At 50.3% G+C, this 12,232-nt stretch overlaps 1 protein-coding gene across 2 annotated transcripts in view; it reads left to right on the top strand.

The window, feature by feature from the left end:
* The window catches only part of OSBP (oxysterol binding protein), a 31,185-nt gene extending 23,816 nt beyond the window's left edge, over window positions 1-7,369 (top strand). For both annotated transcript variants that reach the window (XM_081154775.1, XM_081154774.1), the window contains 5 exons: window positions 2,002-2,105; window positions 3,498-3,593; window positions 4,267-4,448; window positions 5,034-5,254; window positions 5,329-7,369. In XM_081154775.1, coding sequence (XP_081010901.1) covers window positions 2,002-2,105; window positions 3,498-3,593; window positions 4,267-4,448; window positions 5,034-5,254; window positions 5,329-5,471 — 746 coding nt within the window. In that variant the 3' untranslated portion in view covers window positions 5,472-7,369. The remainder of the gene's footprint in view (window positions 1-2,001; window positions 2,106-3,497; window positions 3,594-4,266; window positions 4,449-5,033; window positions 5,255-5,328) is intronic.
* The last annotated feature ends 4,863 nt before the right edge of the window (window positions 7,370-12,232 follow it).

The following is a 12,232-nucleotide window of genomic DNA, read 5'->3' as shown; positions in this document are numbered from 1 at the left end:
CCAGCAGACTTTGATTTGATACTCACTAGAGATGAACTCATAGGAACAGGAGAAGACTGTACCTACCAAGTGCCTCTTATGTTTTAAGCATGTTATGGGTAAATAAACAGACATTTACGGCACAAGATATGCTAACCCCAGGTTTACAGACAGGTACAACTGAGGCCAAGGAAAGTTAAAAACATCCCCAGGGTGTGTAGTACTGTAATGCAATTCTCGCACTAACTGCCCAGGTTAATTCCAACCACATAAGATAAGGGCACAGTCTCCTACAAGTCTGCCCTCACTTCAGATGACAGCCACAGGATTGGACGTCCCGTGCACATCTGACCAGCTGACTATAAGTTCAATTCCCACAACTTCAGTTTCAGTAATTTGCTAGAATGACTCACAGGGCTCAGGAAAATGCTATACTTATTATTACAATTTTATTATAAAGGGTACAAATCAGGATCAGCCAGGTGAAGACACACATAGGGTGGGGTCTGGGAGAGTCCTGAACATGGAGCTGCCATGCCCTCCCCATGGAATCAGGGCACTTGACCCTCCTGCACGTTGATATATTCACCAACAGGGAAGCTCCTCCAGGTTTCATTGTCCAGAGGTTTTATTTATGTAGGCGTGGTTGACTGAATCATTAACCATATGATTGAATACAATGTTCAGGCCTCCTTCCCTCCTGGAGGGAAGGGAATATCATTTCCAGGAGGTCAGGAGGTCTAGCCCTTATCAGGTAACTCAAAGTTCCACTTCTGAGTCACAGTTGGTTTTTCTGGCCCGCCTTCCTCCTGAACATCTGGTTAGCCTAAGCTATCTAGGGTCCCACCATGATGACTCATTGACATAAACTTTCAGGGCCCATGAGTAACAAAAACACTACTGTCACTTGGGAAATTCCAAGGATGTAGAGGTTTCTTCCCAGGAACCACAAAGAGCAGACAAGTTCTTTATTCCACAACACAGGGTCACTTATTTAGTGGGTAGTGGAGCCAGGACTTAATCCAGTTCTGTCTTATTCTGAAGCCATGACTGTCTCCACTACTCCTTTATTATTGTTAGGGCCCTTAGATAAGTGGTTTGCTGAAGCACACAGCTGGTTACTAAAAAATAGGGCCCAGCCCCCAGTACTAACTACTGAAGTATACTACTTTCCACAATGCAATTTTATTTTTTCATGTTGGGGCATATTTCGCCTGTCCCTATAAATTTTGCAGCCGGTATGGTGGGCACAGTTGGATAAAAGATTGGGGTTTTTGCTTTCATTTTTATTCTGTACTTGTACACTCTTGCTTCCTAGCTAAGCTGTATCAGTTGTCAGTGGTTGTCATCACTTAGCTATATTTTGTTCATAATTTAAAATCAAGTGAAGCCCAGCCAGGCATGGCTTAGCGGTTGAGCGTTGACCTAGGATCCAGGCAATCAGGGTTCAATTCCCGGTCAGGGCACATGCCCGGGTCGCGGGCTCGATCCCCAGTCGGGGACGTGCAGGAGGCAGCTGATCAATGACTCTCATCATTGATGTTTCTATCTCTCTCTCTCCCTCTCCTTTCCTCTCTCTGAAATCAATAAAGATATATTTATAAATAAATAAATGAATAAATTCAAGTGAAAAGCCCGGCCGGGTGTGGCTCAGCAGTTGAGCATTGACCTAGGATCCAGGAGGTCGCGGTTCAATTCCTGGTCAGGGCACATGCCCAGGTTGCAGGCCAGGGGGCGTGCAGGAGGCAGCTGATCAATGATAACTCTCTCATCGTTGATGTTTCTCTCTCTCTCCCTCTCCCTTCCTCTCTCTGAAATCAATAAAGATATATTTAAAAAAAAAATCAAGTGAAAAAATTCAGCCAGTACTTCATTTAAGGTTATAAATTCCTTTTTGACTTGTTTTCCTTTTAAAAGCAAGAAATATTGAAAGAAGAAAATCCATTGTTTTTCTAGCTAACATAGCGCTATTTCTTTTTTTTTAATATTGGGCTTAATTTGTGTACCTCTGTCTGCTTCCAGGTAGCATCCACTGTATTTTCCATGCGACTGGGCACCACTACACTTGGAAGAAAGTTACCACCACAGTGCACAACATTATCGTGGGCAAGTTGTGGATAGACCAGGTGAGCAAGCTGCCCAGTGTGCTACTCAAGCCCAGACTGTTGTTACTGGCTTATCAGTTTCCCCTGAAGAATTTCTCTTCGGCAGTAGCCCCACCCCAACCTCCTGGAGTTTCTGTATCACAAATTATTATTTATAAATGACCAACTGGCTATAGTCAATGACTCCTGGGACTGTTGAGCACTGTGAAGGATACAAGAAAATAATAAGCACCACTCCCAGTCTTCATCCTTCCATTATTCCTTAGGCATTGACTACCAGGCAGGGCGCCAGGGCCCGGGGCTACCAAGTCAGGTGAACCTCTGTCCTTCAAAGAGTTACTGTCGCTGCATATGTGACAAATATGTATAGGTTGCAAGTATTTAACAAAATACTCTAGTGGAAGGGGTGTACTAATGTATCTGTCAGTATTCGCTTAAGACAGTGATTGTAGTAAATTCAGAAAAGTGGGAACATTGAGCTGAGCTGTCAGGAAAGGTTCATGGCAGGTGTAGGGAATTAAGTGTAGAAAGGCCTGCCACGTGTAACCTTGAAATTGTGAGTAGAATACCTTTCTTTTTAAATCCTCACCTGAGAATGTTTTTATTGATTTTTAAAATTTTTTATTTAGGGGGGAGAGAGAGCAACATTGATGTGAGAGAGAAACATCAATCGGTTGCTTCCTATACATACTCCAACCCGGGATTAAACCCTCAGCTGCAGCGTAGGCATGTGCCCTGACCAGGAGTCCAACCCGCAACCTTTTGATGTATGGGACATCGCTTCAACCAGCTGAGCCACCTGGTGGGGCTAGAATACTTTGATTTAAGCACAGAGTTCCTGAAGGGTATCAGTGAGGATGGATTTGGAAAAGTAAATTGTTACACGAATATCAGTATGTGTGCTGATGCTGAAATCATGCCACCTAACGTGACACACGATTCAAAAACAAGCAGAGGTGTTTGGTCGGCATCCTGTCTTGGGCACCAGGCTTACAAAGGGATTTCAGAGCAGTGAAAGGTTGGCTGAGACCTCAGTCCTTTTTTTTTTTGTTTTAAGCAAACGATTTTTCTTTTTTAAATATATCTTTATTGATTTCAGAGAGAGGAAGGGAGAGGGAGAGAGAGAAAGAAACATCAAAGATGGGAGAGCCATTAATCGGCTGCCTCCTGCACGCCCCCCACCAGAGATCAAGCCTGTAACGGGGCATGTGCCCCGACCAGGAATCAAACTGTGATCTCCTGGATCCTAGGCCGATGCTCAACCCGAGCCACGCCCGCGGCGAGACCTGAGTCTTAGACAGAGGAGTGCTGGAATGTGAGATTGGAAAGCAAGCATTATGAGGCACGGGCTTGGCAGATACTCAAGTCATCCAGTCTTAATAAAACTAATCCATGATTCTTTTCATTTTATAGTCTGGTGAAATTGATATTATAAATCACAAGACAGGAGACAAGTGCAATCTTAAATTTGTTCCTTATAGCTACTTTTCTCGGGATGTGGCGAGAAAGGTAAGAGAAGTTGGAATTTAAATTTTTTCATTTAGTTTGTATCCCTTAGAAAGCCTACTCCTTTGGGGCTGGGATAGAGGGATGGAGGGAGAGGGAGAGAGAGAGAGATAATCTAAATGTATCTTGCTCCTCTATACCTATATGATGATAAAAACAGAAGGTGAGGAGAGGCCGGTGAGTAGGGGCGGAGCTGCATCAGTAAACCAAACCCTGCCCTCCTCTGGGAAAGAACAGCTAAGCGAGGGAAAGGCCAAAGCAGTGGGCGAGCGGGGAGGAGGCCCGGGCAGGGCGCAGTGGCCTGAGAATGGGTCTGGGTGAGCGTGTGCTTACGCCACAGTGGACTAGTGGCTTGAGTTTGATGGGAGAGGAAATAGTTAGGGATTTAAATCTGTGGCACTCTGTGTATTCTGGAGATAAGAAAGTATAATTCCGAGTGCCAGTCACGCCCTCTTCCTACACAGTATCATTGCAACAAATATTGCTCCAACGCATGCCTCGCTTGTTTTAAGCAGCTTAAAAAAAAATGAAACAAAGTAATTTGGACGACTCCATGGTGTGTGCCATAATAGGATTTAACCAGTATTTACCCTAGGACCTGGGTTTCCAGAAGAGCCAGGTAAGCCGACCGACAGCGACTGGTCTGTACTCCAAAGCCTGCTGTCCGTCCTTGTAGGTGACAGGGGAGGTGACAGATCCATCAGGGAAAGTTCACTTTGTGCTGCTGGGGACGTGGGATGAGAAAATGGATTGTTTCAAAGTCCAGCCCTTCGCTGGGGACAATGGGGGTGATGCTCGACAGAGAGGCCACGAAGCGGAGGAGAACAGGGTGGAGCTGTGGAAGAAGAACCCGTTGCCGTGAGTATCCCGCCCCCCCCCCGGGCTGTGGGGGGCTGGGCGAGGCAGGGCCCGAGCGCGGAGGCTGGCGCGTGGGCTGGAGTTGCGGCCTCGCCCCGGCAGCCCAGACCGAACCTGGTGCTTTCTGAGCCCTGCGGCTGTGGCTCCCGTGGGCGCGGTGCTGTTCGTTAGCGCGGACTCCCGAGAAGGCTGGAGGGGCAGGGTGCCTACCGCCTGCTCGCAACTTAGCCCGAAGGCCCAGCAGCATGTGAAGCTTCCCAGGTCCTGGACAGGACTTTGGAAATAAATTAAGACAGAGCCGTTTGTCTGTCATCGTTTCACATGTTCAGTCTGGTGAGAGCCAAGATTTCCCAGAAAGAGGGTAAAAGGAAAGCGGCGGAAGCAGGAGCAGGGCGTTGCCTTTGGAAGGTGCTTCCCTCCCGGCGGGTCTCTGCTCTCGGCCGAGCGCCCCGCGAGCCGGGAGGCGGGGTCGGCGGCTGTGCGGGCGCCGTGCACTCGGGCTGTGGGTCCGCCGCCCGGCCCGGGCGCCTCTCCGGCGGTGCCCCTGACCGCGGGCCGGCTGCGGCCTGACCTCTCCCCCCTTAGGAAGAACGCGGAGAACATGTACTACTTCTCGGAGCTCGCGCTGACGCTCAACGCCTGGGAGGCGGGCACGGCCCCCACCGACAGCCGGCTGCGGCCCGACCAGAGGCTGATGGAGAACGGGCGCTGGGACGAGGCCAACGCGGAGAAGCAGCGCCTGGAAGAGAAGCAGAGGCTCTCCAGGAAGAAGAGGGAGGCGGAGGCGGCGAGGGCCACGGAGGACGGTAAGGACCCGCCCCTGCGCCCTGCGCCCGGCCCCCGGGGCCGAGCGCGCCGCTGACTCTCTCCCCTCCCCTAGGCACGCCCCACGACCCCTACAAGGCGCTGTGGTTTGAGCGGAAGAAGGACCCGGTGACCAACGAGCTAACCCACATTTACAGGGGCGGGTACTGGGAGTGTAAAGAAAAGCAGGAGTGGACCGCATGCCCGGACATTTTCTGAGTGGACAGTACCGAGCGGAGGACGCTAAGGCCACGAGGACAGAGGAAGCGGGAAAGCTGGCGGTGGGCACCTCACCCAGGGCTTTCCTCCAGTGTCTGTCTGAACCAATCCTTTTTCCAAATCAATCACCAGAAGCAGACGCCAGGGGTGGTGATTGGCTGGTTGCCTTAGCCGATTGACACTGAAATCAACACGCCAGATTCCGGTTTGTGGGGTCGCAAGGGTGGCCTCTCCACCCCTGCAGCCGGGCTTCGGCTCTTCCTCGCGCTCCGCCCGCGCGGTGTCCTGCTCAGCCAGGGCCACCCAAGATTGTGACGCAGGGGCATTTTGGTGCTGCTCAGCAAGAGCTGGTTTAAGAAGTTCCTTCAAAAAGAAACACGAGACACCAGCGAGGCAGCGTGCGTGACGGGGTGGAGCGTGGGCGTGGCGTTTCCCGGTGGCCGCGCTCGGGGACTGCCCCGCGAGGCTGGGACGTGCAGCGGCGCGCTCGGAAGCTTCGGTCTTCACTCCCGTGAAACGCCCTCTGCTGCTCTCCATCGCCTTTGGTACAACCGGAGGCCACTTCGGCGGCCGGTCGGAGGGTTGCGGTGTCCCCACAAGGGGTGTTAGGGCCTCGCTCAGGGGAGAGCGGCGGGGACAGGCGCGTGGAGGAGGAGCGCGGCTCTGCGCTCCCACGGCCCCGCCCGCCCCGTGCCTTCCCCCCCAGCCGGGGCGGGCTGTGCCCGTGCGGGCGCACACGGCCTGCCCGTTCTCTCCTGCAGAATCCCAGCCGCAGTCACCGTATCTCGAGCCCCGTGGACTGGAGCCACCTATGGAATAATGTGTTAAATATCTGTATATTATATATATGTAGAGAAGAAATAATTTTTTTGTTTGATTTTCCTTCTTCCCATTAAGAATCTTGTTTTTCGATACCGCTGGTCTCCCTGGGACTGTGTCTTGGGTGTGGGAAGGCGGGTCGAGCCCCCTCCGCCTTCCCCCAGGGGCGGACCAGTTGGCACAGGGACGTCAGGGCGGCGTGGCTGGGCCGCCCTCTGCTGTCTGGAGTCTGCTCTGCTATTGCCGCGCCCTCTCCTGCCTGTTTCCTTCTGTCAGGAGTGTGGGTTGCAAGGCCGGAGGGTGACTTCGCGTTTAATTCTGCCCGGTCCGGGGCGCAGCAACGCTGCCGAGCCCCAAAGGAGCGCTTAGAGCGTTCTTCCCGGACTGGGCTGGCGGCAGCCCCACGCGCGGGGAGACGGGGGGGGGGGGGGCTGGCTTCCTCCGTTTTTGTTCCATATTTGTTTGAGTTTTCTGCTTCAGAAATCTCACCCCCGTGCGACCCACCCTTGGTTGAGGATCACAAATTGAGGTGCCTTCCTTGTATGCCTTTTGTTTGTGTTTTGTTTCTTTCCCTAACTGCGGAGCCTCAGCCAGTGTGGGTCCCAGGGGCTGTGTCATTCCAGAGGGAGCCAGCCCTCCGTGGAAGCCGGATTCACTTATACCCGAGGAATTAGTGCTCTTGGCCCTTTCCGCCCTCCCTCCCTCCCTCTCTCCCTCCCTCCCCAGCTGCGATGAACTTGACAGGCGCAGCTGCTGGGGAATTTCCTCCTAAGAGCCGGGTTCCCAGCATAAGCAAGGGGTGGCCCTGGGCTTCTTTCAGGGAGGTCCGTAGAAGACCTGATGAATCGGGGCTTCAGACAGCGGGACCCCCCCCCACGTGACGTTTCCTGTTTCCCGCCACCCTTCTTCCCCCACCGTCTGCACTACACTTCCAGCCCAGCCCCCAGTGAGATTCCTGCCAATGGAAGACGCTTCAGGTGAAATAAAGTCACATGAAAACAAAACTATATATATTTTGTTTTTTGCCTTATTGGTTTTTTCCAAGAAAACTACTAAATTAAATAATTTTTAAAAAGTCATATTGTTTGTCTGATTCACTTCCACTAGGTAGGTGGCGGGAGGAGGTGGAGAGCGTGCCCAGGGGTGGTTTGTTCTCTGGGAACTGGGATGCTGATCCTCACGAGGAACCAAAAAAAACAAAACTGGGCACAGCTTTCCAGATGTTCCAGATGTTGAACAGCATTCTGGAGAAGAGTAGTTTTAGCAGCCCCACTGCTTCAGGGTAATGTCATGGTCAGTGTCCCACTTTGGTAGGGGGACTAGTTTCTAGCGTTATTGATACCAGGCCTGTTTCACCTCAAAAATAAAAATTTAATTCCTCTTGCCAGTTTAGGTTCTTAAATTCTTATCTGTTTCATACAGGGTTTCAAAACTATATTTTGAAACATAAGCAAGTGAATATTGATTTAAAGACCTTGGGGGGGAGAACAGTGAACACACTCCTTTAGCTTTTCTCTGTAGAGTTCAGGGAGGGCTGGGGCGGGCAGAGTAAGCAAAGGGGCAGGAGAGGCCTCCAGCAGAGCAAACCCTGCCCTGTGAGCTGCAGGAGGCCTGCAGCCTGCTGAGCGTCCCAGTCTGTGTCCAGGGCTGTTGAGATGGGAACTCTCACATTGTGTGGCTTACGCTTTCACAGTCTGAAGAGGAAAATGTGACAATCACCATGTTGAGTATGAAGAAAGGCAATGAAACAACAAATTCACTCAAGGTCACATAGCTGATCGGTTAGTCACATTGTTGGAATTCAAAGCTGGGTTTGTTTAACCCTGGAGTTTGTGACCCCTACGACCTTGTGTTCTGGGAGAAACTGGGTTGGAAGGCAGCTGATAGTTGTTTCCTCCTGGATTCTATCGCATCACAGAAATGCATATTTCTGTTTTCAGAGGCTTATTAATGCGAATAGTGCCGTTTTGGGGGGTCCACCTATGGGAAGGAGCATTCTTGAAGTTCGGCCTCAGGCACCTTGAACTCTCAAGGCTCTGGTGTCCACAACATTAGCTATGTTGTCAGAGATCTGGTTCTGAGGAGGCCACTTATCTGTTCAAGTCATTTGCCTGATTCCCAATGCTGGACTTGGGAATCAGCAACAGTTTTTTTCCTGGCAAGCTAGTAACCATCACGGTAGACCCTCCCTCCACATGTGTTAGAGCTGCATCCTGCAACCTTGAATACCACTGTGGTATATGATTCCCTCCAGGAGGAGCAGTCACATGTACCTGAAACATTTTAACTCTCCCTCCTTTAGTCGTTTGATGGGCTACTGTGACATGAAGGGTTGGGATATGGATCCTGACATGTCCACCACACTCGTGATTCAGCATTATGACAGCAAAGTTACAAATCGCTACACTTGTCGGGCCTCTGCAATCCCACAAAATGTTAAACCCATAAAATGTATGGGTTTGAAATCAAGGCGTAGAAAAACCTTTTTTTTTTTTTTAAACATATCTTTATTGATTTCAGAGAGAGGAGAGGAGGGGGAGAGAGAGAAAAACATCAATGATGGGAGAGTCATTGATAGGCTACCTAGCCCACAACCTGGGCATGTGCCCTGACGGGGAATCAAACCCCGATCTCCTGGATCCTAGGTCAACGCTCAACCGCTGAGCCACGCCCCGCTGGGTGTAGAAAAATCTTTGGAATTTATTCACTTTAAGACGATACCTTGTGAGCCTGGCTGGTGTGTCTCGGCGGTTGAGCATCAACCTATGACTCAGGAGACAGCGGTTCGATTCCCCATCAGGGCACATGCCTGGGTTGCAGTCTTGATCCCCAGTGGGAGGCGTGCAGGAGGCGGCTGATCAATGACTCTCTCATCATTGATGTTCCTATCTCTCTCTCCCCCTCTCCCTTCCTCTCTGAAATCAATAAAGCCATTTTTTTTTTTTTTTTAAAGAGTATACGTTGTTATAAAGCTTTTGCCCAGTGGTCTGTCCTGCTCCGTGGGAAGCATTCCAAGCCTTTCATGGCATTCTCTTCCAAAACTCACAAAATAAAATCTTGTTTTATTCTCCTCAGACTTTCCTCCCTACTATTTCTTCAAGTATCTTTTAGTTCCCAGCGATCCTTCAGGGGAAGGAGGTAGGGTGGCCAGAGGAGGCACCTTTAAAGGCAAGAACTAAAGAGCTCAGAATCTTCTCTAGATACAGCCTTGCAGAGGTCACCGCTTCTGAGTTTGCCCAGGTGATTTCAGAAGTTAGTAAAGAAGCACTTGGCCCTGAGATACGGTTAGGAATGTCTTCATTCATTCATTGAACATTTACTCCAGCTTGTTATGTAATGTGCATTCAGAGATGCAAGTGGCCAGGTAAACAGGCAATTACAATCCAGTTTGACAAGTGGTGTGAAAGCGCTGTAGGGGGCAACTAGCCTGTAGAGATGGGGAGGCGGGGACAGAGGCCTGTCAGGGAAGGTTTCTAGAACTTAGGAGACAGTGTCGAAGTTTAATGGGGGTTTGACAAGTAATGGCAAAAATGTGGCGTAGACAAAGATGAAGAGCCGAGTCAAGGACAGCAGCCTGAGTGAGGAATGACTGGAGCTTAGGGTCAAGGGGAGAGCACTGACACGATGCTGAAGGGAGGGCAAGCCCCAGCTGGGAAGTCTTTAGGTAGCATGTCGATAAACCTTGGTTTTTGTTTTCAGCTAGGGAGCCAGCGAAGGATTCTTAAGTAGGATGATGGGTTCCAGTGTGGGAACTAATTTGTAGGTAGGAAGATCAATTCAGAGGTTGGGGAAGATTTGAGAATGAAAAGAAGTGGAGGGATTCCAGAAATATCCAACTGAAATGGCCAGCACCTGAGTTCAACTATGGGTGAAGAGCAGAAGGAGGGAGGAAGGAATTTGTATTTCTCTGGCTTGGGGAGCTTAGAGGGAAGGTGGTAGTAAGAGAAACAAGTTTAGGGAAAGACGGGTTCATTTTTGGACATCTGAGCAGGAGGTGCCTGTGGGGAGGCTGAGTAAGCAGTTTAAAACACGGGCCTATCTGTAACAGCTACCTATCTGTGTGAGAACTGAGGAATAGGATGCTGAGAGAGGCTGCACATTAACTCACCTGGTCAGCTTAAAAAATATACAATCCTGAGCCCCATCAGCAGAGCTTCAGGTTCAGTGAAGGCCAGGGCTGGTATAATTATATATACAGGGAGGGGCAGAAGTAGGTTTACAGCTGTGAGAGTACATGAAACAGAGTTTATTCTTGTATTATTATTTATCCATTATTGTATTATTTTCCATATGAACAACTGTAAACCTGCTTTTGCCCCACCTGGTTATATGAACACAGAGAATGCAAAATTATGAAATGGGAGGAGGTGGAATACAACTCGCATATTAGGGGATAGCATTAAGCGGGAGCTTGCTTCTCGGAAGCTGGAGAGAGGTCTGAGCCGATTCCACTTTCTGACAATGTCTATATGTTTAAAAATTTAAAAATCCAAGGTGGAATTACAAACACTGAGGTATATTTTGACTATTTAGGTTTAGCAAAGCAATGCTTTTAACATACAGATACAATGACCGTGTGTGTGCCTCACCCGGAGGTAACATTGTAAGTCCACATCTGAAGTCTTTACAAGTGGTCTTACAGTCTTTTCCCATACGTTTCAGTCCGATCTGACAATATCTAAAAAATTCAAAATGTTCCTGTCTTTTGACCTTGGGAAGCCTGCCTTCTCACTAAAATAACAAATAAATATAAAGGGCTAGTCATTGCAATATTGTCTTTAATAATGAAAGCTGGGGGTGGGAGGAGTAAAAATGTCCATCATTAGGAATTTGATTAAACGGATTGTGTTATATCCATATAAGTCGACCCTGTGCATGGGTTAAAAAGAATGAAAATAGTCTACACAACTGGCATGAAAAGAAGTCCATGATTTATTTTTAAATGAGAAAAGCAGATTGCAGGGCAGTTAATAAAACAAACAACTGAGAAAAGTAAAATTAGTTGTCTCTTCTAGCTTAGAACAGGGGCCCGTCTGGTCAGTCATCTCCGCGATATTTATTAAATGCCTCTCTGGGGTGGGACCCCTGTGCTGCCCTGACCTAACTTGTTACAATGAAACGAATGTTTATTGTGCATATGCGGAGAGGCCCCGCCCAGGGGCCGCCGAAATAGCTCAGTTGGGAGAGCGTTAGACTGAAGATCTAAAGGTCCCTGGTTCGATCCCGGGTTTCGGCAGCAGTTTTAGCTGCGGCCACCAGCGGCCTCCCCAATAGGCCGTGAGCCCCTTTTCATGGCAAAACCTCAGGCCGCCGCCCTGTGGCCGTTCCCACCCTCACGCGCTTGGTAACGTGCTCGGGTCGACACGAGGAAGTGAACTGTTTTTTTCCTCTGCGAGCGAGAAGTCTGGAAACCGAAAAGGGATTTCTGTCGTTGCTTTTCAGCTCCGCATGCCGGCCCTGATCTCGCGTCGGGGGGACTCTCCGCGCGCCCTACACACCGCGCCGCCCCCACTCCCAGGGCTTCCCGGCCCGGCCCCCCTTCCCTCGGTCTCCGGGTCCACGTCGGGGGGCTGCGGCTGAACCGCCTCCGCTGCCGCTCGACTTGGGCGGGAGGGGCCCGGCGGGGATCGCGACACCCCGGGCCCCCACTCCACCAAAGAAATCCTGGATTTCGGCTGGGTCGAGCTAGTTAAACAGCAACACGGACCTAGGACAGCTTTAGGTGGGGGTGGGGCGGGGGCGGGGGTGGGGACCGGAAGCCCCGTCTGGTTGGACGAGTATTTTGCTTTGTTTTTTTTGTATAAGCTTGTCCCAAATACTGCGCCTTTCAGCCCGCCTCCCGCGCCCACCTGGGCAGGAACCCTCAGAAACCCTAGTGGGGGCGAACTGGACCTCAGGGGCGACCGGTAGTTTCCTGCGCTCATCTGTCCCCAGAGTTGCCC

The sequence above is a fragment of the Miniopterus schreibersii genome, assembly GCF_964146895.1.
Source record: "Miniopterus schreibersii genome assembly, chromosome: 12".
Lineage (NCBI taxonomy): Eukaryota > Metazoa > Chordata > Mammalia > Chiroptera > Miniopteridae > Miniopterus > Miniopterus schreibersii.
Note: the sequence above shows the minus strand (reverse complement) of the source record. Positions and strands in the feature narration are given on the sequence as shown.